At 43.0% G+C, this 27,393-nt stretch overlaps 2 protein-coding genes and 1 long non-coding RNA gene across 6 annotated transcripts in view; 2 read left to right on the forward strand and 1 right to left on the reverse strand.

Moving 5' to 3' along the window:
* Positions 1-9,390: 9,390 nt before the first annotated feature.
* On the reverse strand, positions 9,391-11,290 carry LOC136013805 (uncharacterized). Its single transcript, XR_010612396.1, has 3 exons — positions 11,255-11,290; positions 10,908-11,029; positions 9,391-9,718 (listed from the first exon to the last, which is right to left on the reverse strand). It is a non-coding gene; the product is annotated as an uncharacterized LOC136013805 (long non-coding RNA).
* Positions 11,291-11,402: 112 nt separating this feature from the next.
* Positions 11,403-24,751, forward strand: SLC25A30 (solute carrier family 25 member 30). 2 transcript variants are annotated; one of them, XM_065678216.1, is made up of 10 exons: positions 11,403-11,617; positions 14,585-14,663; positions 16,691-16,838; positions 17,511-17,605; positions 17,875-17,960; positions 18,897-18,992; positions 20,727-20,851; positions 21,389-21,527; positions 22,404-22,484; positions 23,245-24,751. In XM_065678216.1, the coding sequence occupies exons 2-10, from the start codon at positions 14,600-14,602 to the stop codon at positions 23,281-23,283; spliced, it is 873 nt and encodes a 290-aa protein (XP_065534288.1). In that variant the 5' UTR covers positions 11,403-11,617; positions 14,585-14,599; the 3' UTR covers positions 23,284-24,751. The 2 variants fall into 2 exon arrangements, with proteins under 2 accessions (XP_065534288.1, XP_065534289.1); XM_065678217.1 differs by lacking the exons at positions 11,403-11,617; positions 14,585-14,663 and adding an exon at positions 16,105-16,229.
* Positions 24,752-25,737: 986 nt separating this feature from the next.
* Positions 25,738-27,393, forward strand: part of COG3 (component of oligomeric golgi complex 3) — a 32,954-nt gene continuing 31,298 nt past the window's right edge. For all 3 annotated transcript variants that reach the window (XM_065678218.1, XM_065678220.1, XM_065678219.1), the window contains exon 1: positions 25,738-25,945. In XM_065678218.1, the coding sequence (XP_065534290.1) occupies positions 25,784-25,945 (162 nt within the window). In that variant the 5' untranslated portion in view covers positions 25,738-25,783. The remainder of the gene's footprint in view (positions 25,946-27,393) is intronic.

Consider the following 27,393-nt stretch of genomic DNA (forward strand, 5'->3'; position numbering starts at 1 on the left):
ATTTTTTAATCGTGTAGTTTGCAAGACAAGAGCTGTGAGTCACAGCGCAACGTTTCCTTTTCTGTGCGCTGGCAATTGGCACTGTGGCTTTATTTTGACTTAGCTGAAACACAATTCTTTATGTTAATAATGTGCAGTGGGAAGAAATTAAGCCAAACAGTGAAGATTTACAAAATTATAGATGCAATCCTTTTATGATTTCCCACTTGTTTTTCAATGCTTGCTCTTCAAGGAAGTGCATTTGAGCATTTTTAAGCTAAGAAAAAGAATGGTCTGAATTCTTATTGTGTATGAGCACGGGTGGCGTAATATTTTAGCCGATGCACCATCATTATTGCCACTGTTATTATGAATTAACATGTTGAATATCTGTACTGTATTAGGGCACAGTAAGTTTGCATTCCACAGGCAAGCTTTATGTTAACAAATGCTTGTAATTAATTTATACTTGGTATAAAATACAGCACTATATTGCCAAAAGTCAGGATGCATTTGCTACAGGACCTTATGGATTCTCTACAAATGTATACACAGCTTTAATTTGCACTACTCTTCCCTGTTTTCTTGTAGTCACACATTTATTTTGTAAGTAAGTGCTGTACATTTTTCTCTTTGTACTGCTTGCAGTAACTCAGACATGAGTCCATTAATGCAATTACAGGAGTGTGAAGCAGAAAGCAGAAGACATACTTTTTAATACACCAGCATTGAGTGACCCCACAGTCAGGTCACGCTGCTTGCACTGGCTCCTGTCTGTGGTCAGGCGAGGTCTCTGGAGCTGGTTTTGGAACCTGGCACAGACTCGGTCTGTCATGTGCTACTGGGGAGAAAGTTCAGACACTCAAATCTGGGCTCAAAACACAGGCAGTGAGAGCTGAGATGCAGTTCTGGGAGAGGGGATTTATTACATATTTTGGCCTGTTCCACAGAGCTCCTGGCTGCCCTTTTGACTTTTAAAGTTCATGTTTGCAAGCATGAATTCAGGTATGAAGTAAGGTTGGGAATGTGGTGGCAAGTATCTCTATCTGTGGCTTTCAGTGATGGCAAACATTTCAGTTTGAGATTTTAAAAATTAGGTATACTGGAGCCAAGATGGACCAGTGCATTAGTATGAATAAAACCAGACAGTCTCCATTATCAAAAATCTCTGCCCCTCTACTCTGTTCTCGTGAGACCTCACCTGGAGTACTGTGTGCAGTTCTGGTGTCCTCAACATAAAAAGGACATGGAACTGTTGGAACAAGTCCAGAGGAGGGCCACGAGGATGATCAGGGGACTGGAGCACCTCCATATGAAGATAAGCTGAGAAAGTTGGGGCTGTTCAGCCTGGAGAAGAGAAGGCTGCGTGGAGACCCCATAGCAGCCTTCCAGTATCTGAAGGGGGGCTTATAAGGATGCCAGGAATGGACTCTTCATTAGGGACTATAGTGACAGGACAATGGGTAACGGGTTCAAACTTCAACAAGGGAAGTTTAGATTGGATATAAGGAAGAAATCCTTTACTGTGAGGGTGTTGAGGCACTGGAATGGGTTGCCCAGGGAAGCTGTGAATGCTCCACCCCTGGCAGTGTTCAAAGTCAGGTTGGACAAAGCCTTGGGTGGCATGGTTTGGTGGGAGGTGTCCCTGCCCATGGCAGGGGGCTTGGAACTAGGTGATCTTAAGGTCCCTTCCAACCCTAACTATTTTATGATTCTATGATCAAAAATTCAAAGTGACAACTATTACGCTTTGCCACCTTTGAGTCCTCACCCCGATCGGCACAGTCAGCTAAAATCAACAGAGCAAAACCTATATGACCTCAGAGCAGTGTTTGAACATGCACCTCTGTATTTACAGTGTCATACTTAATGTTGGTGTCTCTGCATGTCTTTAGGTTTAAAGTGCACTACAAAGGATCATCAGCTCTATAAATTCAGCTGCATCTTTTGCAGCAGCACCTTAAGTGCTAGTACACATGAAGTGTTTTAACATCACCTTGTCTAGCCTAGTATTTCAAGATATGAGGTTAGACCCTTGGTTTAGGATGAGCAGTTCTTGGCATCCTGACAAAATCTGGTGGACATATTTCGATCTTGATTTTCATTTAAAACTATTTTTGCTTCCAAAACTTACGCCCTGAGACCTTCACAAAATAATAATCAGTCTCCCAGCACTGCTCTCTGAAAGCAAAGCTCTGCCTTTCCAAACATTTTCTCAGTGCATTCCTCACAAGTCTGAGAGATCAGCTAAAACTTGGAGGTAAACCTAGGTCCATTTAATAAACCTATCATTCATTAACATTTACATTGCTAGTTGTTTCAGGGCATTTGAAGTAAATGAAGCAGGGAAAATAGACAAAGAAATGAATGTCAGTGAGAAGCTCTAGGCCCAGTGCCATTGCCAGCAGTCAACAAATGGCGAATGCCTCCAAACCTTACAGATATATGCGCTAGGGTTGCTGAAACTGTTGGGAGAAAGAGCACAGGATGTTGTGACCTCTCTGAACAACTGTTTACTAGAGAACTGATATATTTTGCAGTGGACTTAGAGGAATTAAGAAAAAACAAAACAAAACAAAACACAAATCTGTCCAGCTGAGCTTTCCGTGTAAACTTATTTTGCCAAAGAATGTTATTTATGAAAATGCAAAAATGCTCTTGTTGTTTCTAATGCAAAACAGCAAAATAAAACACAGCTTTGATCATAAAATTCCAATTTTGATTTCTCCTGCTATGAGAAGTGCTGCAGTTGTGACAGTGTGCCAAGTATTCTGCTCATAATGCTGTGTTCCTGCAACACGTAAAGGAAATCTTGAAGGTCTCACTGCTGCTGCGGCTCTGAATCTTATCACAGTTGGTAGGGGATCACAGCATAGCACAGAGCTCCTGCAGAGCCTATGTGGGCTTACGTAAACCCTTAGAACGGTATTTCTGGCAGGTATCCAGAAGCAAGTGTCTGGCTAAAGCTTAGAGGGCTTTTCAGAAACAACTCTTCTGACGCTTGACACACATCTAGGCGTGTTAGCATTTAGATCAGAAAGACTGACACATAGCTATGTGTTAACACGGCCAGATGAGAGGGCAGCTCAGTTTGGGATCTATACCCTTCTGCAGTGCTGATGAAGGCAGTGGTTAAACTAAGATCTTTTTTGGTGATTAGAGACTTGCTGAGCTAATTGAATGAGCTCTGTTTAGATAAACCAGGTGGAGCTGTAGGAGTCTGCACACCACTGTGATTTCTCCCCACCTAGTATTTAACCACACCATTTAAATGCCTCTACGATGTGCCAGGTAGTATGGAGAGAGTAAGATCATTTATATCATATGCTTCATTCCTCACTCTTCGCACCTCTCCTGTTCCTGTCAGGTGCTGTACACTTATTGATCAAAAGCCATCTTCTGATACTGTCTCCCACAGCATCCTCATAGATAAGCTGAGGAAGTGTGGGCTTGACGATCAAGTAGTGAGGTGGATCGAGAACTGGTTGAAAGGAAGAAGGCAGAGAGTTGTGGTCAATGGCGCAGAATCTAGCTGGAGGTCTGTGACTAGTGGAGTTCCTCAGGGGTCGGTGCTGGGACCGGTGCTGTTTAATATTTTCATCAATGACCTGGATGAGGGAACTGAGTGCACCCTCAGCAAGTTTGCTGATGACACAAAACTGGGAGGAGTGGCTGACACACCAGAGGACTGTGCTGCCATTCAGCGAGACCTGGACAGGCTGGAGAGTTGGGCGGGGAGAAACTTGATGAAATTTAACAAGGGCAAGTGTAGAGTCTTGCATCTGGGGAAGAACAACCCCATGTACCAGTACAGGTTGGGGGTTGACCTGCTGGAAAGTAGTGAAGGGGAAAGGGACCTGGGGGTCCTGGTGGATAGGAGGATGACCATGAGCCAGCAATGTGCTCTTGTGGCCAAGAAGGCAAATGGCATCTTAGGGTGCATTAGAAAGGGAGTGGTTAGTAAGTCAAGAGAGGTTCTCCTCCCCCTCTACTCAGCCTTGGTGAGGCCGCATCTGGAATATTGCGTCCAGTTCTGGGCCCCTCTGTTCAAGAAGGACAGGGAATTGCTTGAAGGAGTCCAGCGCAGAGCCACAAAGATGATTAAGGGAGTGGAACATCTCCCTTATGAGGAGAGGCTGAGGGAGCTGGGTCTCTTTAGCTTGCAAAAGAGGAGACTGAGGGGTGACCTCATTAATGTTTACAAATATGTGAAGGGTAGGTGTCAGGATGGTGGAGCTAGGCTTTTTTCAGTGATATCCAGTGATAGGACAAGGGGCAATGGGTGTAAACTGGAACATAGGAAGTTCCACGTTAACATCAGGAAGAACTTCTTTACTGTAAGAGTGACAGAGCACTGGAACAGGTTGCCCAGGGGGGTTGTGGAGTCTCCTACACTGGAGATATTCAAGGCCCGCCTGGACAAGTTCCTGTGTGATGTACTGTAGGTTACCCTGCTCTTGCAGGGGGGTTGGACTAGATGATCTTTTGAGGTCCCTTCCAACCCTTGGGATTCTGTGATTCTGTGATTCTGTGATTCTGGAGTTCCTCTGCTTCTGGAACTGCTTCTGTACTCCAAGGTTTTAGAAATACAGAGCATCCTGTTTATAATTGCCAAAATTCAGTGTTAAAATGGAGTTTGCAGTGACAATCAACATCAGAATCAACATCAGTGCTGTCATCTGCATATTACCGAGAAGCATTTGAAATGAAGTTGGGTAGCCTCTATAGTTACCACATTTTCAAACAGATACACCTATTAGAGAAGCCTTTCAGGTGGAGACCATAGTTTCAGATATAAAAATAATAAAAACAGTGGATATATGTCTTCTGGAACCATGTGTACATATATATATATGTATATATGTATATGTATATATATATATATATATACATATACACACAGCCTCTAAAATCCAAGATGTATTGGAATTAAAAGAGCTGGGCTAGTTTCCTGTAAGATTTACAGATATTACAAACCTTCAAAGTTTGAACTCCGACCAGGGCGAAGTACATAATCTACTGCTAAGTCCTACTCTCCAAACAGCCTGAAGGATGGCCATGCTGGGTCTTCTGATGTGTGAGTGTGCAATGCTGTGGTCCTCCAGGGTCCCTCAATACCTACTCCAGGAAATTCAGCTCAATCTCCAGCCACTTTCCTTGGAATGTTTTGGCTGTCAGACTGATGAAGGCGCCAGAAGTAGCTTTCACCAGAAGCAATTTCCTCTGGAACAGGATACCTAAATGCCTTTATCCTCATGTCAACTATTACAGAACTGGCAGACCGTCTGTTTTGAAAAGATCACTTATTCTTTTCACTTACTTACAAAAAAGCTCTTGTCATTTCAGACAGTCTAGCACTAGTAAAAGCTTCTGCACAATTTAGACATGCCTGTTCTGCTCATGTCTTGTCTCAGCCTTCATTTGCACTATCTTCTGTTGTCCATCTATGCCACTCTTAATTGCTTTTTTGTCTGTATTCACTGTCTTCTTGCTGGCTTTGCACTTGAAATAAAAAGTTATTAAAATTCTAGGCTGTGTTTTTGATTCTATAGGACTGGATTCTCCATGGCCTTAGAGCTGAAACAAGGCTAACCCATCTTCTACATGAATTCAGCTCTGCATTTTTAGCTCTACTGTAGGAGTCCATGTGAAGTCCTTAGATGAGGTTTTACACGTGGTCCAAATGGTAGCCTTCAAGTATCTGAGCAGTCTCTGCGCTATGACCTTGAAGTAGACTGAAAAAAGTTATTAGTGCATTGTGTGATGTCCAGGGAAGTCCACCTCCTCACACTGCGAGCCAGACTGGAGGCCAGAGGTGTTAGTGTGGCATCTGTAAAGAAAGAGGCTAGACACACACACACACACTGCTTTCACAATTAGTTCTACTTTATTTGCTCAAGCATGATAATATATAGCATACAGATACAGGTCAAGCCATGAAGCCAAACAGCAACTACATCATTCCCAGTGACCGTTTTCTGTCACTATAAATTCCATTCTATAAACAATCACTCCCCAGGCTATTTCCCAGCCTGATCTTGCACACAAACACTCCCTGGCTTACTCTAGGCTCAGGTGCACTATCAGCAATTCTTCTTCTTCTTCTTTGATTATCCACATAGCAGGAACAGGACGGCTTGCAGTTCCCACAGTTAGGATGTGGCATTAAAGGCAGGGTACATACTGCAACCCCTCAAATGCATTTGCTGTGCTAGGTAATTGTAGCTAAGTCTTGAAGAATATTGAGTCATTCTAATAGTTTGAGGTTTCCCCACTGCACTGCTTCTATTATACTGGTGCTGGTGCCATTGCAAAGCCAGTTCAGTTCCATCAGCTGGCAAAAGCCTAGGTTTTGATGGGTGCCTTCTGTAAACCTGGTGAGTTGAGCCTGCTTGCGAGTCAGGTGAGAGCTGTCACCAGTGTGAGCAAAGGGCCAGAACCATGTCTGGGAATGGGAACGGGATGCTGGAATGTAAGTGAGCATCCTCCTTGCTGGCAATGATCTGCTACATCAGTGCTGCCATGTTGCAGAATACCCTTATTGCAGCTGCGAGGTACATTAGCTGCGGTCACTGCTGCTGCCACCTAAGGCATGAGTCCAAAAGCCAGCATGCAGTGAACCCTGTGTGGGCAAGGATGACTATGGGAAATGGAGGGAGGTGTTTGAACACATCAGCTGTCACATTTCTGTAGAAGCTCAGGGTGTCTATCACTGCAGTGTGTGCCTGTCCAGCCCCTGAACCATCTCTGCTTTCCCACTCTGTTAGGCTTTGTTACTGAAGTGAGTGGAGATGCAAGCTCCCACCTGTGGCTGCTGCTTTGCAGTGTCAGCAAGGAATCCCACTGCACACTAAATATACTGACTTGTCCAAGATATGTTTTTCATGACAGTTGTACATATGTCCTTTGTATCAAGGACAAAATCCTACAGCTGTTTTCCCCTCTGTGCAGAATAACCCGTCTTGCTCAAGGTTAACAGCAATCAGCTCATCTTGGCCAAACACAGTATTAGTTCTGGGACCGTGGTGTTGTCATGCCTGTGAGTCAGCAGGTTTGCAAAGCAAGGAAGTACTTCTTCAGAAAGCACCCTGTCTTTTCAAAACATTTTAATTTAAAAAAAAATTTGTGATGATACTTAAATGTTTATTTTACAAAATTTTGCAAATTACATTTTTAAATTGGAAAAGAAGGAAATGGTATTCAAATCCTGCTAGGAAAAGCTGGGTTACCCAAAGCCAGACTGTGGTAAACAGAAGAAAAGCTGGATTATTTGGGTAATAATTTCATGCAAAGTATTCTACAGGTACTGTGGGAAAATGATCAGAATTTAGGAATCAGGAAAGAGAACAGTGAGGCTCCTTTAAAAACAACAGTGCTAAAAATTTGAATTTTCCTACATAGGCATGTCTGTGTTTTGATCAACCTGAATCCTGTCCTTGAAGGACATGGGCTTGGGTCGCCTGCCACCACATATCACTGTCCATTGTCTTGTATGAGTCACATTTCTCTGGCTGTGGAACTATTTCAACTGCAACTCTGCTTACATAGCACAGTCAAGTGCAAATACGTATTTCCCCCAGCAGGTATTTCCCACTGCCAATTAAGGGGCGTACATAAAGTGGTAGAAACCATACCATACGTACCATGTTCTTTGGCATCACACTGAACTCTCTGTCCTTCATTCAGCACTGAATTTTCCTCTTGTGAAACAGGTTAGGTCATATCTTACACCACGTGCTGCCTGTTTTTTAGTTGGGCATAGAAACATGTTTGCTTTTCTTTGAGTTGCACCTACTAGCATTCACACTGGCATCGCTTATTGCAGCTGCTACTTGGTTAGCTGCAGTGCCATGTTGGACAAAAACTTCTGTGAAGCAATTGTACTTGATCTTTATTTGGCAAGTGATCAGAGGACAACAGCCAACCTCTCAGATCACCTGTTGAGGTTGGAAAGTGAAAGGCCTTCTGTAGCACCTTCCTATCTGAGAACAGCTTTTCATTTGTTCATTCAAATAACATCAAAGCCAACACCGTGACATACCTAGGAATTATTATCTCTGTAGGGAGTCTCAGAAATGAAGAGAAATCAATTTCCCAGAAACTGTGGGAGGATTGCAACACTTTCAGAAAATTTTGCCTGAATTACAGGTTTACATTTACTAGAATTGCCTTGCTGGGAACTCATGCTGTGTAACTCTCTTATTCACTCAAAGCCTGGAACTGTTCTCAGTTCCTTCACCCTCAAAGCCCGGAGCTGTCCTCCTTTCCTTCACCTCTTACACATTACAAACAAATAACGTGGTCCTTCTATACCCACAGAACTAGGATACAATAAGGACCTTTGGCTTTTGCCAAGGCCAGGGCCCAAATCAGATTATCAAAAAACATTAACAAAAAGGCTACAAAATAACATTTTCTGTTATTCCTGCTTCCCTTGCTTTCTCATTGAACTCTGCACAGCAGAGTCTGTTACCAGGGCAGAAACTTCAGTCTTGATGATTATCTTTTAAAAAATAATCAAGCCTAGTTCTCTCACTCTTTCCTTGCAGACAGTGTTCTGTATCCCAAGCCTTATTCTCCTAACTCCACAGCCCACCTGAAATGCATCACAAGTAGGTGGACATAGCTGCAGCTGAGGCTTTACCCCGGCAAACATGATGGAGGAACTATTTCATATGTCTTGTAGTTTTACATACACCAATGGCATGTTGAGTGTTTATTTTCTTCCAACAAAGTCATCTGCTGTATGACTGGGTGTCAGATTAACTCCTTCTCAGACAGAAAGTGCAAACACCAAAGATGAGAAGGCTGTGGCAGGGCAGGAAGGGATTGGCTCCCATGTGGCAGACTTGCTTTCATGATGCAGCCAATAGATATGATCAAAGCAAATTAATTATGTGACTAACAATCATGAAAGTTTCCGAGGGACAAAGGAAACTCTCCAGTGGTTACAACTAGTTTCAAAACAACAAGGCAGTTTGAATAATGCCCATAACCTTCTGGGTCACTTCACTAACCGTTCATTTAAGCAGCATGTCACTGAGCCAAACTGTCTTCACTGCTGCAGAGATCAGTTGAGAAATCATTTTCCATTGTAAGTAGCAGTGGAAAAGGTCAAACAATAATCAGTGCACAAAAAGCAGAGTTCTCTGGCAGAATTGTTTGAGAGTGGTCCTCTTTTGCTTAAAAACCGTGCGCGGAAACTCAGGAGCAGTCAGGTTAGTGGTCTGGGAACTAATTAATTAAACCATGGCCCCACACAGCCCGGCAGGAAAGAACTGGCCTTTGGACAAAGTTGTTGTAAGACTGCGCAACCAGTAGCATACCGTTAGCTCATGCATGGTTCAGAGACATGTGAAAAGATGCTGAGCACCAAAGTCAACTGCTGACATGGCACTGATGTCAGGCTCAAGGCAGCCTGCCAGAAGTAGTCTATTGGCTGTTGATAAAAGCATTACGTATGTTGTAGTATGAATCTGGCTGAAAAGACAAGAAAAGAAGTTGTTCAGAGGACCCATCCAAAAGTCACTAGAGGTAACAAAAGTTAGCCTGAATTCCTTTGTATTCAGAAGTACAGGGCTGAGTACTAACAGGTGACCAGTACTAAAATGTGACCAGGTGGAAGCTGTAATGTGGGAGCAGGAACTGGTTTGCATCAGAGGTAATCCAAACTGGTTGCCTGTGGAAGGAGCTGGCCAAACTGCAGGAACAATTTAAGGTCAAACTGGAACTAAAGTGCCTAAAGGGAAACAGAAATTTGGGAAGTCAGGAAACAGAAGTGGCTGTCCTGCTGAATCACTCAGTGTTAGAATCAGTTCAAATGATCTCTGTGCAAAAGGAAGGAGCCACTCAAAGTTTACCCCAAATAAGAATCTCCCTGCTGGAGATACAACACTTGGAAACTACTAGACAGTTTTTAGGAGTTTAGGAGGGATCTGAACATGAGTATGGATTTTCAGCTGTGAGTTTGTACCTACCTTCCAAGAAGCCCATATGCAAAGAGAACTTTGCCACACTGCAACTGGAGCATGAGCTCCGTGGGCTGCCCACACCGTAACAACCAAAATGAAAACTTCTGGGAGTCCTGTGTTGGACTTTGGTGGTTGTATTTTCACTACATGTATGAGATGTAGTGAAATGTATTTTCACTAAAAGTATGAAGCATTTCTAGCACACTGGGACCCAATTTTTAACTTGTTATGTTTTATTGACACATGCAGGTAAGGCCACAGCCAGCTACTTCATGGGAGCTGAATGAGCATTAACCCCTTCCTCCACCAGCCAGTAAGCTTAAATAAAGCTTCTCAGCTGCCAGCCTTGCCCTGAGATCAGTGATGAGAGCAGTACTGCAGGATGCTTTGACCTTTTGGGGTAAGGCATGCCATCCAGTTGCAAGGCAGTAGAGTGACAGTGGCAGCAGGGTAGACCCTACAAGTAGGTCTGGCATCTCTTCAGTCAGAAAGGGAAAGTGCTGAGTTGCCAGAATAGGTTGCCTTTGGGGGCAGAGAAGGAGCTAACTTCAGCTACTTCAGAGGGAGTCCTGGGATCTGACCCAAGGGAATGGACTAGTTGTCTCTTCATCTAGCCTTGGTAGGCTGGTCACTGACACCTGTACTGCAGCTGAGACCTGCCCTTTTGGGTAGCCCCTCTGCCACCACCGGTGTCCTCCATAGCACACCCTGAGCCTTCTGGGTGGGCATGGGGTATACATTTACAAAGCAATGTAAAGCTGAGTGCATAATTTCAGCATTGGTAATGCAAAGAAATTGCGTTAGAATTACACAAAGCTGCATAATTTGACTAGACGACCTTTGAAGGTCCCTTCCAACCTAAATATTAAATAATAATAAAAAAATCACTTGTGGAACTATATTGTCAAAAATACATAACCGGGTATTTTAAAGAGCAAAGTAGTTATTTAAACCCACCCTGCCCATTTCTGTTCCTTGTCAGAGCAGATATCCAAGTTTCCTGTACCAGTTTAAGGACGCTTAACCCAGACACAGCTGTGGTGTCGCTAGGCAACACGGGCAGCCATGAAACTGTACACCTAGGGACAAAATAATGTCGTTATAGTTAATGATGGTGAGGAACCCCGAGGGGTGAGCATCCCGTTCGCTAACCGAGGAGCACTGCAATGCCCGACATTCCTAGCACAGTCGCCCGAGTGGCATTACGAGTGGAAAATACCACACTGTCCCGGACAGCCACAAGTCTCGAAAAGCCAGCAGGGAAGGCAGGCTCCTGACGAGAAAGACGGGGGATCAATTCCTACCTCCTCTCCCCTCCCTGGTTTATTACAGGCTCGATATCGCCCTCAAATCAATTCCCCTCCGCGGGCCCTTTAAATCCACCCCTTCCACGCACACACTTCAGCCTCCGCCGGCTTGCGCCCTCAGGCAAGCCTGCCCGAACTGCCGAGCGGGGCGGGGCCGGGGGGGCTGTGCCCAGCGCTTCCTAACCACCGCTCCCCCTCATGGAAGCAGAGCAGCGCCTTATAACCGGCAGCGGCGGGGCGGTGGTGGCTGGCATATCGGAACGTGGGCAGCGGAGGCTCCGGTGGTGAGCGCCGCTGGGGCAGCTGCTGGCTCCTCGGGTCGCGGGTGCTGGTGGGGGCTCATCTGCTGGCCGGGTGCAGGTATGTACTCGTGAGCTTCACCGAGCGTTGCCTCTGAAGGAGGGCGAAGGTTTAGCTCGGCATACTCCAGAGTCTTCCATCCGCGAGCAGGGACGTGCCGCTTCCTTTTCTTTCCTTTGTTTTCCTCTCCTGATGTAGGTGTGCGTCGTTTCGTTGGTGGTCGTTGATTAAAGGTTGCTTGATCGGTGCAGTGGCTGTTGCCTCCTCCCTTCGCCCCCTCGCAGGTGTCCTTGTGTCACTGCTTCAGCTGGCGGTGCTGCTCAGGGAGGTACTGCTGCAGGGCATCCCTTTAGTTGGGAAGGGGTTTCGCTGGCTTCCCTACTTGTAGAACAGCTGCTATTTTGCAAGGACTTGCCACGACGGCAGCTAGCTTTAACCCTAGGCTTTTTCTTTCTGACCATACTTCACTGCTTGAATAAGAGGTGAGCTGTGTGGCTGCAGAATAATGCCTGCAGTTTAAAAGCATTGCTTGGATAACTGTCTTATATGTGTGTGTTTATATTACAGGTAATAATATTTTAGGACTAATAGTTCATTAGTGTAAGCCTTTTGTAACAGTCAAATTCGTTTTAAATAGCTAAAACTACTGTAAACTGGAGTATACTGTGGCTAGTATGCTAGCAATATGTTTAACAAATAAAGAATTAGATATATTTCTTTTAAAGTCTGTTTCCTAACAGGGAAATACCTAAATATTTGTCCTAATTGGTTTATTCTTCTCTGGAACTTTGGCTCTTGATTTTATTTCATTTACATTGTCAGTTAAAAGTGATCAGACTTGCTTTTTAAATTTGCAGTGTGTGGATGATTCACTGTATTAGTTTAACCCAGTGTCCATTAGGGAGAGTATTGCCTCTGTCATCTTACTGATGACAGTTTTTTAATATGACCTTGTTTTAATAAGACCTGAAGGCCTCACTCTAATGAGGGTTAACTTTTAAGTAGTTTGCCAGTTATCTGATAAGGAATTCCTCAGTTGAGAAACTTTATCAGGGTAGGAAAGAAATTCTGAGTAAAAAGCAAAACAAGAATTCAGAAAATAAGAAGGAAAAGAATTTTTACTATGAGGGTGGTGAGGCACTGGACTGGGTTGCCCAAATAAGTGGTAAATGTTCCATCCCTGCCAGTGTTCAAGGCCAGGTTGGACAGAGCCTTAGGTGACATGGTCAAGTGGGAGCCTGTGTCAGGGGGTTGGAACTATGTGATCTTAAGGTCCATTTCCAGCTGTAATCATTCTGTTGTTCTATGAAAATGAAACAGCTGAGGTGAAAGGGCAGAATTGCTTGCTGGTGTAAGTTTTTTGAGATTATATATATATTTAAATAACCTCTGCCACTTTGCTTTAAGCCTTTCAGAGGTACAAACCTCGACAGTGCTATGTAAGGCCCTCACCTTGGGATGTATTAAAGGAACAATGTGCTGTAAGATTTCTGCATTAGGGTGTCCTACACATGTATTGAAACTTCAGCCAGCATTAGTAGTTCTGTGTACAAATGGGAAACTTTATTTGGTGATGTTTGCATGCTTCTACATCATGTCAGTGCCCCAGAATTGCATAGAAAAACTAGTAGCCTTCATTGCCCAGGCAGAGTGAAATAAAGATGCAGATATGCATTTTAATTTTAGGAATGTTAGTGTTTGTGGTAGATGAAAATTTGTAATTGTGTTGAGGGAGGAAAGTAATTGTATTTTAAATGTTGACAAGTTTCTTAAGATCACATGCATGGCTGATAGTGGGGAAACTGAGCTTGCCTCTGTTTCTGTTATTTAAATGGTCTGCCATTAATCATGGCAGGACAGGAATACGAGGAACTTGGGGTTGGAAGTGGCCTCCCTCTGGCACAGTGTCATACCCGTGTGTCTCTGCTGCTTTCGTGTTGCAAAGCTGGCATATCCTAAGCCTGTGGCTCCCGATCTTTGTACTGTGCTCTTCTTGGGAATGTAGTGGGTGTCCTTACTTGCCTTTTCCTGTCTCTCTTTTTTTTTTTTTTTTTTAATTTTATTTTTTTTTTTATTATTTTTACATTAGTGGTGATCTTGGCAGCAGCTTGAGGAGTAAGATGGTTTTGTGTGTGCTTGGTGGTTGAGTATTTGAAACTGTGCTTTGAGCTGTGATGGGTTTTTTATTAATTGGCAGCAGATCACTGTAGAATCCAATGTGTAGAGGAGGATATTCTAGAAAATGGGGAATGGGAAGTATTTACATTATAAGAAGGGGAAAAAGTAAGCTGTGGAGAGGCCTACTTTGTTTTGGGAAGGGCAATTTTGTATTGGCTGCACTAGTCTGGTTTTGCAGTTCTTGCCTCTTTTCTAAGGTAATGGGGTTATTTCAGCATCTTGAAAGGCCTGTGCCAGAGTCAATTATGATTTGTGTCATTTTGTCAAAGTCACTTAATTGACTTTTAAATTAGAGCAGCCTTTTTTACTCTAAAAGGCCTTGTGCACCTGACTACATGAAAATAGTGTAATGTTCACAGGAATTGACATTGTGAACACTTGTAGCAGAAATAGGCCTTAATGGAAGCAAGGTGTTGTGCACACCCTTATTTTCTGACCAACTGCAGGAGCTCAGCTCATGTTAATGTTCATACCAGAAAAAAAGGAATAGAAGTTTAGTAATGATTGTTGTAAAATTTCATTTGATTGCAGGACTTGGTCCACCTAATTCAGTTTGGTAAGAGTTGTTGGAGGTTATTCCCTGCAGTGCTCCTTAAGATCATGTCTGGGAGACAAACTGCTTTAAGCTTTCATGGTGAGGATAGTGGTGGCCCAGATACATAGTAGAGACAGTGATTTGTGCCCAGATGCCTTCATGTAGTGTTACTGCCTTTAGATTATAAAAGGTAGAAAATGCTTTTATCTTTGGTGTGCTTGGAAGGTTCATCTTAACATGGACAAGACACAAAACTTTATTAATATATATTTATATAACAGATATACTTACAGAAACACTGTCTTATTTTGCAGAAAGAATAATCAACAATGTCTGCACTAAACTGGAAGCCCTTTATCTATGGAGGTTTAGCATCAATCACTGCAGAATGTGGTAAGCTTTTCTCTTAACTATTTAGATGACTTCCACTACTCAGTCTCTTTTAAAAACAAGTTTGGTTCCATGTTATCAGTAGTATATGGTGATCTAAAGCATAGGAGGCTTTTTCCTTAATACTAACTAAGGAGCTGCTCAGGACTTTGTTAGTGTTGGAACACTTCTGTCTGTAAACTCCTATCCCTTGTGTGTCTTGTTTGTATACAAACTTTGCCTTTGCATTCTATTATTTGGTGTTTGATATGTTCCTGGATGGTGGTCATAAGTATACCCAGCTTTTGTGTTGCTAGAGTAATCAAGTTAAGCTCTTAGCTTTTCTGGGTAGCTATGTTGCAGTTGAAACTCCCTTTTCTTGATTGTGAATGGCTGGTTAGATTTGAACACCTAAATTCAGTTAGCAAGCATCATAGAATAATTGATACGGTGAGACAGTGCATCTTATATCTTGGTGTCTACTCTAAAGACAAAGCTAAAATACCAGCATCCTTTTAAATTCTTACCTGAATTATATGTACATGAAAATAAAGGAAGTGTATTTTTTTCATAGTAGCAGAACATAACCTGACATGGTGAGCTGCATGTGAAATTTTTCTAATAAAGTCTGTGTTGTATAAAACTACACTTAAAAATACTATTTTGTTTTCCTTTTCTGTGTTCTTTTATGAATAATGTTCAAACTTGTGTCTGAAGTGTCTCTTACTTGACTCGTCTGAATGGGGCCAATGATGCCAAGAGCTTTGTGAGAAAGACAAGCAATTCCTAAAAAGCCTTGCTTGTCTGGTAAACCTCATTAGAACAGATGTACCTAATCCTGACTCCTGTTAGTGTTTAGGCAAGTATTGAATGTGAGGTGGTCTCTTTCCTAAAGATAAGCTTTAGAGGAATAAGCTTCTAAGCCTCTTTCATGAGGGAGCATGGAGAGTGTGAACTTGACATAGCAGCAGGCTACAGGAAAGCAATGACAGAAATGGGTACTGCTGCTTTTGCTTTTTTAGATTCCAGGCTGGAATCTCTATAGCTAGTCCTATAGAATTTATTTCTTTGCCATAGAATCATAGAATAGTTAGGGTTGGAAGGGACCTCAAGATCATCTAGTTCCAACCCCCCTGCCATGGGCAGGGACACCTCACACTAAACCATCCCACCCAAGGCAATGTCCAGCCTGGCCTTTAACACTGCCAGGGATGGAGCACTCACAACCTCCCTGGGCAACCCATTCCAGTGCCTCACCACCCTTACAAGAAAGAACTTCTTCCTTATGTCCAATCTAAACTTCCCCTGTTTAAGTTTTAACCCATTACCCATTGTCCTGTCACTACAGTCCCTAATGAAGAGTCCCTCCCCAGCATCCCTATAGGCCCCCTTCAGATACTGGAAGGCTGCTATGGGGTCTCCACGCAGCCTTCTCTTCTCCAGGCTGAACAGCCCCAACTTTCTCAGCCTGTCTTCATACGGGAGGTGCTCCAGTCCCCTGATCATCCTCGTGGCCCTCCTCTGGACTTGTTTCAACAGTTCCATGTCCTTTTTATGTTGAGGATGCCAGAACTGCACACAATACTCCAGGTGAGGTCTCACAAGAGCAGACTAGAGGGGCAGGATCACCTCCTTTGACCTGCTGGTCACACTCCTTTTGATGCAGCCCAGGATATGGCCTTCAATTAAATGTTCTTCAAGGATGTTGACAGAACACACATCCAAACTCTGCACTTGATTGTGATTGCAGAGTCTATTCAGTGTGGCTGTTTACAACCAGACAATGTTGTTATTTCTAAAAATATAATGAATGTGAAACAAACATAGGAGGTAGGGCCTCTGACAGTCTTTTAGAAGAAACAAAGTGACATAAAATGAAGCACTTGCTTAAAAGAAAGTCTTGGTAAGAGACTTTTTTTTCCTGTGGGAGTGTTTTTATGTGTTTTGGTATATAATAAAGGTTGCTGGTTTTTATATCATGTTCTTTGTGTTTGGTTAGGTAGGTACTTAATTAATTTTCTGGGTTGTTTTTTTTTTCTTTTTTCTGTAAGGTACTTTTCCCATTGATCTGACCAAAACACGTCTCCAGGTTCAAGGTCAAGTTAATGATGCCAAATATAAAGAGATTCGCTATCGTGGAATGATGCATGCACTAGTCAGAATAAGCAGAGAAGAAGGATTGAAAGCCTTATACTCTGGGTAAAGCCGTAATACTCTGACTTGCAGTAATGGTTTATGAGCGTCTATTGATAAATATAAGCCCATAGTATGTAAATTCTTGGGCTTCAGAATTACAAGGTATTTGGTTATCCTCAATCTGGAAGTTGAAAGTCTAAGCTTAGATTCCTTCAGTCTTTGTACTCTGCAATAACATTTCATCTTAAAAAAACCAACCAAACAAAAAAAAAACCCAACCCAGAACCAAACCAACAAAACCTACTTGGGGGTGTGTGTGTGGGGGGGAATAGCAAAGCATAAAATTGTTCTATACAGTGCTGCTATGGTTGTTCCATCTCATGGAAAATTAAATTAAAATTTGTGTTTAAATGGATATGCTTTTCCTTAAAACATGAAAGATGGTGGGGGAAAGACGTAATCTGCAGATTACCTTTCAGACAGGCTTGCCTAGATTACAAGTTGAGGCATGCTCTAATAGTAATCCTTCATTAGTTCGTTCATGTTCTTGCAGGCTTTAGTTAAAAGAACCCCAAACCCTGAACCTTTTGTCTGTAGTGAGTTTATATCATTGATTTAAATGCTCAGACCTTTCTCTGGTAGAAATCTTTTGTTCAGTTTTGTGCTCTAGAAAGTATTTGCTCATCAGTCTTTTGCAATTTAGAGCATAAATATTATCATTACCTATTTTTACAGGATTGCACCTGCAATGCTAAGGCAAGCTTCATATGGAACTATAAAAATAGGCACTTACCAGAGCTTAAAAAGAACATTTGTTGAGCATCCAGAAGGTGAGTGGGTTATTTCAATTTAATTGAGGACTGATTTGCTTGAAGCTGGTTGTTTCCATTTGGTATCTTACTGTAACAGTTTGAGCAAGTCTACTGAGAATGACTTTCCATGTACCAATTAAAGTGAACCAGCAAGGAAAATTTGTCAGCAGTTTGTAAGGCTTCTGTAATTGGTATTCTCTCTGCTTAAAGGAGGGGTGGAATCATCCTGCCCTGATGCAGCTAAAGCTTTGTAAATCTGCAGCTAAACTTCTTTGTTTATGGAATAGATGAAACCCTGATGATAAATGTTCTATGCGGTGTTCTTTCGGGAGTTATCTCGTCATCTATTGCCAACCCTACAGATGTCTTAAAGGTAAGTATCTAGAGCTTGCCTGTACCTGTTTTGTTCTCTCCTTGAGGAAACACAGACTCTCATGATGAATAAAAGATCTGTAACCCTATTTATTTTCATCTCTTGACATTTAAAAATCGGTAACATCCTGAATTCTTGGAACCTCCTTTTGGTCCATACTAATTATTTTTAAGTATGCACCAGGAAACTGATGGCTGGGGGGGGGGGTGGGGGGTGGGTGTTGGGTCCATATAACATTTTCTTGAGGTGGAGAGAGAATAATATGGCTTAACTTTTATGCTGTTGTGTGTGGAAGACACACTGCATGTTTCATCTATACTTCTTGATAACATGGTTGTTGTAGAGCTCAGAAGGATTGATGGTATTTAACTCACAAAACTGTAGCATATGACTTACATAGCTGCCTCTAATGAAAAAATGAAAACTATTTGAAGTGTAGGTACAATTAGTTATTTCCCCAAATTAAGTCCAGGTACCAACTTACTTGTCACCAGACTTGTTCTTGGGAGCCTGACATGGTAACTACCAAATACCTTCTTAGAAATCCACAGGGTTGAACACCATGGCTCTCACTAGCTGAAGCCTTAATCTTTTTAACCTTTCATTTTAACGTGCTCCTGTGAGAACACTGTAAAGGACATCCTGCAGAACCCATCTGTCAGTCTAAGCTAAATGGAGTAGTGTGTGAGAACAGAAATAGAAGTGACTTAATGCAGCTAAGAATTATACCATGTACTTGTTCAAAATTAGCAGCTGCATTTGGATAGTTAAGTCAAAAAATTGTATCATAGTTATGATAATGTCAGCTATTAATTTTTATTCTAAGAACTTGAATATACTAAAAAGATGTTAGCTTAATATATCTTTATTGACCTTTTAAGTTACTGTTGCAGGTTTGAGAAATATTTATATTCTGATTTTTCAAATAAATTGCAGATCAGAATGCAAGCCCAAGGTAGTGTGATTCAAGGAGGAATGATGGGCAACTTCATGCAGATCTACCAAAAGGAAGGCACTAAAGGCTTATGGAAGGTAAGTTTGTTGAATTGTATTCTACATTTTGAGCATATGTTCTTGCTCAACTGAATTTCATGTACTTATCCAGTATTATGTTAAAATATGGAGAAGCTAATATGGACGTAGTTTGTTAGGACAACTGCAATGCTGGTGTCTTGGTGTGTTTTGACAGAGGGTTACTTCCAGTCTTGTATTCAAAGATTAGCCACTTACTAAAGGGGAGATTAAAGGAGGCTTAAATTAGGGTGACTGGCTACAGGACTAGTTTAGCAACACTTTGCAAGACACCCCTCGATCTGTGTGCTCTGCTTTTTTAAAACATATTAAACAATATTTAGAAGTGAAGGCACTAATGAACATGTCGTCTAGCTCAGGAATTCTTATACTCAGTCTTGTAGGTTGTCTCTTATGCCAGTTACAACCAGTGAGTGTATAAAACTGAAGATCCAAAATGGGCAATTATTCTGAAACGGTTGGAAAATAGAAATGTTTTTCTTGGTGTGCTTTTCTCTGCAGAATTTCTTGATCTGTTTTTCTGCTCATATTCCTATTTTGTCAGTTTTTCAGTTAGCATTAAGGGATGCAATATCATCCAGTTGTTCAGGCTGTAGCTTGCTGTTGATCTAAGAATTTGGATGATAAGCAGAGGTGGAGTAGCATACAGGAACTGAATTTGCTATGCAGTGTGGAGGCTAGAGAGGGACTCATCAGAAATTGTAGTGATAGGACAAGGGGTAATGGGTTCAAACTTAGACAGGTGAAGTTCAGGTTAGATGTCAGGAAGAAGCTCTTTACTGTGAGGGTAGTGAGGCACTGGAACAGGTTGCTCAAAGTGGCAAATGCTCCATCCCTGGAGGTCAGGGATGGACAGAGGTCAGGTCAGGTTGGACAGACCTTTGGGTGACATGGTCTACTGTGAGGCATCCCTGCCCATGGCAGGGGGGTTTGAACTAGATGATCTTAAGGTCCTTTTCAACCCTAACCAGTCTGTGAGTCTAAGTGTTCTGTCTATTAATTTGAATTTGTGGGCTTTTGGAGCACACACATCTGAGACTTGTGCTAATTAGCCTTATTTGTATTCAGAGTGTTCTTAACGTGTTCATGGTGTGTTGCTTTGTACTACTAGAGTGTCCTGATTTTGACTGGGATAGTTTTCTTCCTAGCAGCTGGTACAGTGCTGTGTTTTGGCTTTAGTCTGAGAATTAGGCTGATAACACTTTATTTTTTTTTTTTTTGAGATGTTGCTCAGTAGCACTTACCCTGATAAGAACTTTTCAGTCTCTTATGCTCTGCCAGTAAGAAGGGGCAGAAAAAGCCAGGAGGGAGCCGAGGTGGAACACCTGACCCAAACCAGCCAAAGGGGTATTCCATACCATAGAACATCATGCTCAGTATATAAACTGGGAGGAGTTGGCCAGGAGGGGCTGATTGTTGCTCAGGGCTGGGCTGGGCACAGGTCAGTGGGTGGTGAGCAATTGTATTGTGCATCGCTTGTCTGTCTTGGGTTTTATTCCTCTTTTTTCCTATTTCTATTAAATCATTTTACTTCAATCACTAAACTGTTCTCATCTCAACCCATGGGTTTTACCTTTTTTTGAGTCTCCTCCCCATCCCACCAGAGGGCAAGGGAAGTGAGCAGCTGCGTAGCGCTTTAGTTGCAGGCTGGGATTAAACCATGACAAAAGCTAGTGTTTGCTGCTGGTGCACAAAGCTAATTTTAAACTTCACCTGTATCCTTTCTTTTGCCAGGGAGTATCATTGACAGCACAGAGAGCTGCTGTGGTTGTAGGAGTAGAACTGCCAGTGTATGACCTTACCAAGAAGCACATAATTATGTCTGGATTTATGGGAGATACTGTATATACTCACTTTCTGTAAGTCTGCAAAACTGTTTGCATAGCTCATTGTTGGTTAGGTCTCTTTATGGGGGTTCAGTATTTTGATTTGTCATCTATGTATTTGTATATATTTAAATATGTGTTTAAAATATATATTTAAATATACTTCTGATGTGCTTATACTTTCTAATGCAGTAGCATCTGAAATAGCAGCATATAGCATGGTATTTAATTTTATTTAGAATTTGGATTTAACTTCCTTTTGAATTTTTTTTTTTGTGGGTGGTCCAAATCATTCAGCTGTGCAAATTGAAGTTAGAGGAAAGTTCCAATCAGATACTTGCTTTTGAGGCACAAATATCTGTTCAAGTGTCCAGAGACTGTATATAAGGGCTGTGTATCAAATCTTCAAAATGATGCTTTATAGTAAAGAGTAATTTTTCAAATTTATTAGCAGATATAATTTTTAAATAAATCATTAAGTGCTCATTATTCCCCCTCCCCAGAAAACATGCAGTATTGTCTATCTCTAAATGTGGCAGATCAAATTTCATTAAACCCTTTTTTTGCTAGCTCAAGTTTTACATGTGGGTTAGCTGGAGCCCTTGCATCCAACCCAATTGATGTTGTAAGAACACGCATGATGAATGAGAGAAGCCAACGACATGGGGGACACTCAAACTACAAGGGTACTTTAGATTGCTTGCTACAAGTAAGTAGTTGATTTATCAACTTAAATAGGAACTGCTGCCATTGATCAATGATTTTGGTATAGAGCTCAAAATTGTTCTAAACTTCCAAGTAACTTAGGTATGCTTTTTGCCATAATACTCAAACACTGACAATAACACACTGGTGTGAGAAACATCTACTGTCTTGACAGAATGGCAGTATATACTGCAGGCACCTGATTCCTTTTGGTGCTTGAATGAGGGCACTGTCTCCTACTTTACTTTTGTAAGATGTAACATTTAATGTAGTGATAGGAAATAACTTCATAGGTCAGTCCTTGAAGAATATCTTCTGGGGTAGATTGTTTTCTCTGCTTACTGCATAATGGAGAGGCTAGTACAGCCAAAGCCAGTATCAGTGTCTGATTTTGATTATTTTGGCTTGGGTTGTTAAGATTTCTAAATTGGGTATGAGGTGGGAGCATGATGGCCTTTTACATGGAGAAGAGTGGCTGGACAGTTCCATTTCTATTGCAGAACAAGTTGCGCTGTTCAGTGCAATTTTGTGAAGTCTCTAAAGCAAAGGGGGTACCAGATGCGAGCTGCAGGTTTATATATACACAGGGTGTGTGTGTGTATATATATGTATATGCACACCCATACACCCCACCTGCAAGGGATTTTATAGGGGTAAAAAAAGTCCAGGAATGTAATTTGGACAAGTCTAGGTTGGGTACTTAATGACTTGCATCTTAACCTACCATGGTAATGTGGGCTTCTCTAATTTTGGCTTTATATAATGAAATGTTTTTGTCTCCTCACACAATAGGCTTTAGAGATGCTGCCTAGGTTTCTCACTAATAAGAGTTACTTGTTCTTACTGTGTGGTGGGTTTTGTTTGTTTGTTCTTTCCCCAGACATGGAAGAATGAAGGCTTTTTTGCTCTATATAAGGGATTTTGGCCAAACTGGTTAAGACTTGGTCCTTGGAATATCATTGTATCCTTCTCAAAGGTTTGCAAAACTATGAAGCTAGCAATAAAACAGCAGGTGTTGACAGTTTCAGACTGCTCAGTGTGCAAAGTGTCACGTCAGCACAAATTTTCCTTTTGTATGAATGGAAAATTGGGTAGTTGACAGTTTTCTTCATCAGCTGCTGCTGGTCAGAGTGAATCTGTGATTCACATGGAGTGAATATTGGAATGTTACCTTGCAAAAAATTTTTCTGTTCCTCCAAATTCATACTTGTCCATTTCTGTGGTTTGGAGCCTAGCTTTAAATAAAGTTGCCCAGGTAAGTTAAGAATGGGGGCTGCTTCCAGAAGTGGGGGAAATGGTGCTTAGCCATGAGATCTTGTTTGTTTATCTTTCTCTCACAATTCTTTGTTTCAAGAGCCAGCTGATCAGAGCCCTGGGAAGTGAGTTGGTAGTAGTGTGTTTTACCATGAGCAAACCTGCTTTAGCCCATCAAAGCTAAGTGAGCAAAGACTCTAAAGGCTTTCACAGTGTTCTCCTGCCCCCTCAGTCCTGTGTTTAAGATCCTGAGGAATAGGTATGAGAAAGTGATTAGCATCACCAGCCTTAAAGCAAATTTCATTTTTCTGCCTAGTACTGTGTAACAGAAATGGCCAACCAGCAGGACTGCATAGGAGGCAACAAAGTGGAGCGAAGTTTCATGCAGATGCAGCTTGTACTGTAGTGGTCAGGTGACACATTTTCCACATGTGGATAGGAAAATTTTCCTTAATCAGCTGTCCCAGTTCTTTCTAACATATGAACAGCTGAAGAAATTAGACTGACATGCTGAACTGTATCCTGAATTCTGTGAATGTACTGTTTGAGTTTAGAACAACTTGTAAGTTGTCTTGAGTATTTACTCTTTGTTGTCTGAGATGCTGGCCAGAGGAAGAGGTCACTGTAAGAGTACTGTGAATGAGAAGAACCTGGAAGTGGTTTCAACACTGACTGGCTCCTGTAACAACAGCTTGCTTATGTGACTCAGCGGGTGATGTACACTGTTTCCTAGACAGAATCAAATACGGTGGCATTCCTTCTGTCAGCTGTGTAAGTGTACTTGAATGTGAAGGTCTGTCATACAGCTTTATGCTGTTGGGACTTAGATGCACAGTGTTTTTAAGAGGCAAAGAAAGGTAGTACCACAGAGCTGGGTTTCTCTCTTTGTAAGGGTATACAATTTGACTGTGGTAGTTTATAGTTTCAAAGTAACTGGAAGTGTCACAAGATGTCTTTTCAGGCTTTCAGTTCAGTAAAACACCTGCTCCAAGATAAAAATCTGCTTCTGGTTTTAGAGCTTTCCTGTGTTCTAAGACCTTAGATGTTGGCATAAATTGCTGGGAATAATCCAGTTTCCTTTGAAAGCATGGTTGCCACAGCTGTCAGTTTTGTATAGCTGCAAGTGTTCTCCCATATATTGATTTTTATTTTTTTTCAGTGTGATTCTTCAACATATGCATATGTAAATGTAAATTCACAAGTAGGAATGAAGTTCAAGCAAGTCCATGCTCATCTGCGTGTCTTGCAGAGAAGCTTTCTATGCCTTTCCTGTTTTTGGGAAGAACTACTTGTAATGGATGCTGGATGTTATGTATCATCTGAGATACAAGTTTTACACTGAGCAGTTCAGTCTGTGTTATATAGGTGCCATGGGAAAAGAACCAAGCTCCTCTAAAGGTAAATCCACAATAAAGACCATTGTCCTTCTTTAAGATGATACCCATACCCAGAACTACTGAGTACTTCTATACATGCAAGTAAACACTTCATGTAGAAATCAACCACAACTTCCTTCAGATGTTACCTTTTGGCTGAAATGTGTATCTTAAACTTCAGGGCTATTAACTAAACAATACATCAAGGTTCTTAAATGCTGCTGGTGAACTCCAGGCAAAGAAATATGCAATATGTCAGTCATGGGATGGTTCCTCTGTATTTACAGAGGATGGTAAAGTGGGATGTATAGCTTTGTATTTTTGTAGCATTGTGTAAGTCTCTTAAACATTTTTGGTTAATTGTACATTCCACTTCAACTGTTATGATTTCAAAATTGATCTCATAAGATCCACAACTGGATTTTTAAATGCAGAAGGCACTTTCTTTCCTGAAGTAGTGGGTTTTTTTGTTATGCTCTGTGCAGTGGTTTTCTGTACAGCTTTTCTGTGCTTTAATACAAATGCTTGTAGAAATTTTTATACACTGTGTAAGCTGAGTGTATGGGTTTTGTAGCCTTATTAAAAGTTTTCAAATCATTGTGTAATGTTTCTGAACTGCTCACTTTGGAGTGACAGGGTGGGAGTGGAATACGCTGTACCCATTATGCTGGAGGGGAAGATGGACTAAACCTAACTGCTGAGCACTTAAGGTGTGAGAATGGTGAAACAAAGTTATAAAGCCATAGGATGGCTTGGACTGGAAAGGACCTCAAGATGATCTGATTCCAACGCCCCTGCCACAGGCATGAACACCTTCCACTTGACCAGGTTCCTCCAAGCTGTTTCCAACCTAGCCTTGAACACGGCTGGGGATAGGGCAGCCACAGCTTCTCTGGGCAACCTGTGCCAGTGTCTCACCACCCTCACAAAGTCTGAACAAATGACCTCTCTTACTATCTTTACAGTATGTGATGAAGAGTCTCTAGCACCCTTCTAGGCCCCCTTCAGATACTGGAAAGCTGATATGATGTCTCCATGCAGCCTTCTCCAGGCTGAACAGCCCCAACTTTTGTAGCCTGTCCTCATACAGGAGGTGCTCCAGCCCGCTGGTCATCCTTGTGGTCCCCCTCTGGACTTGCTTCAGCAGTTCTATGTCCTTCTCACCTTGATTAGTGGCGCAGGATCTCAGCTGAAGGTGATCGTTGCAGGCAGTGCCTTAAGCTCTTTAACTCGGAGATGATTTTGTTTGGGGTGGGGAGCTGATGCCCAGGAGGAGTGTGGGTTGCCTGGAGCAAGGTGCCATGGCCAGGGCTGTCCAGCGGCCTCGGGAAGGACAGCCCCTGGGCATGGGGAGGACGAGCAGCCGCCCGTCCTTTCTCCAGGCGGCCGTCGGTGTCCCTCAGCCCCGCGCAGCGGGCGGGCGGCCGCTGCCGTGCGGTGATCAAGCCCGGGGACGCGGCAGACACTTCGCTCCTCCCCGCCGGCAGGGGGCACCGTCCCAGTCAGCTGCTGCTGGCTGACGCACTTCTTCTCACCACTGACGCTGCTGTCACGCGACGCGGAGGGGGCGCGCTGTGCCTCCCCGGAAGCGCTGCCGCGCTGTTCCGCCGCTCCCCCGCTCGCCGCCAGCATGGCGGAGCCGCCGCCCGCGGAGCCGGCGGGCAGGGACGTGCGGGACCGCTTGAGCCTGTGGGACCGCCGCCCGCAGCCCGCCGCGCCGCTCAGCGACCGACAGACCGACTCGGTGCTGGAGCTGAAGGCGGCGGCGGAGAACCTGCCGGTGCCGCCCGAGGTGAGGCGGCGACGCCGCCCGGCTGGAGCGCGGGGGGGCGGGAGGCGCCGCAGTGCCGCGTCGCCGGGCGGCCGGGGGTGCCTGCGGGGCTGCTGCTGGCCGGCGGTGACCACGGGGCTCAGCAGCGGTTTGCGTTCCTGCCGGGTGTCGGGCCGCAGGGCACCCAGCGGGCCCCTCACTGCGCCCGCAGCCGCTTCCCCGGCCCCCGGGAGGACTCGTCCTTCCTACAGGGGCGTCCTGGCGCGGTGCCGCCGCCCGTCCTGGCTGGCAGGGGCTGGTAGGCAGCGGTGGAAGCTTTCAGCCTAAAATCCACAGGGATTTCCTTGCCTAGCCTTATAACTTCCCTTGGTTCATCGGAGTTCTTTCTACTGAAATAGAGCTACCATTGTGATCTTCTGTGGTTTTCATAGAATCACGGAACGGTTTGTGTTGGAAGGAACATTAAGGCTCGTTTAATTCCAACCGCCTGCCATGGGCAGGGGCATCTTCCACTAGACGAGATTGCTCAAAGCCCCGTCCAACCTGGCCTTGAACACTGCCAGGGATGAGGCAGCCACAGCTTCTCTGGGCAACCTGTGCCAGTGCCTCACCACCCTCATAGTGAAGAACTCTTCCTAATAATAGTTTTGGTTCTCTTAATTTGATCCTGATCAATACATAGCTGCTGGCACTCGTGTCATTTCCAAGTACAACTTAGAGACGATTCAGCAGACATAAAAGACAGGAATAGTGGCAAAAAGCTTAATAATTTGTTATTGCCATGGAAGACATGGTCTTCTATTCAGCTATAAAACATTAGACTGATGAAGTTATTATTGATGAGTACTCATTTGTCTGTAAAAGGAAGTGGAGTGAAATGTTTGCATTCCTTAACTACGTTTTTCATGGGAGGTTTTGTATTTGAACAGGAACATAGCAATAGATACAGTGCCATAAAATCAACAAAGCTGGCTCTCACCAAGAGAGGTGTCTGAAAGGTCAAAATAACAAAGAGAAGGGGGTAAAACATTCCCTCCCTGAAATGCACCTGTTTCATTTCATGCTTCCTGGTCTGTTTTTTTGTGTAAGTTGTATGTATCTGTACTCAAGTAAATATTGGCAGGTATCCAAAATGATTGTAGAAGCTTATGCTGCTATCAAGAGCAGGTTTTTAAGGATCTAAACAAGCTTTGCAAGAAGGCAGGTACTGTATTTTCTCTACAGGACAATGGGGATGCCAAGACAAAGAGTAATTCAGCTGGTCTTGGCCTCTGCTGAAGTGGATTGGGACAGTGGTGACTTAGCTGTTCTGAAAAGGCAGGCTCTGATGAACTTGTCTTTTCCTCAGGGAAAAGGGTTTTTCTTGCGACTGTTTCCTCAGTAGTAGTCACAAGAGAAACCCTGTCTCCCAGCTAGGGATCTTGCCTGTTTTGGGGGCCAGGAAAGGGAAGTGAGATATGCTTAGATAT

The sequence above is a fragment of the Lathamus discolor genome, chromosome 4 (genome assembly GCF_037157495.1).
Source record: "Lathamus discolor isolate bLatDis1 chromosome 4, bLatDis1.hap1, whole genome shotgun sequence".
Classification (NCBI taxonomy): domain Eukaryota; kingdom Metazoa; phylum Chordata; class Aves; order Psittaciformes; family Psittacidae; genus Lathamus; species Lathamus discolor.

Excerpts from the sequence above, each read along its gene's own strand:
- SLC25A30 (XM_065678216.1), top strand. The coding sequence starts at position 14,600 with ATGTCTGCACTAAACTGGAAGCCCTTTATCTATGGAGGTTTAGCATCA. Across the intron at positions 14,664-16,690 it reads ATCAATCACTGCAGAATGTG|GTACTTTTCCCATTGATCTG; the intron begins GTAAGCTTTTCT and ends TTTTTCTGTAAG. Across the intron at positions 17,606-17,874 it reads ATTTGTTGAGCATCCAGAAG|ATGAAACCCTGATGATAAAT; the intron begins GTGAGTGGGTTA and ends TTTATGGAATAG.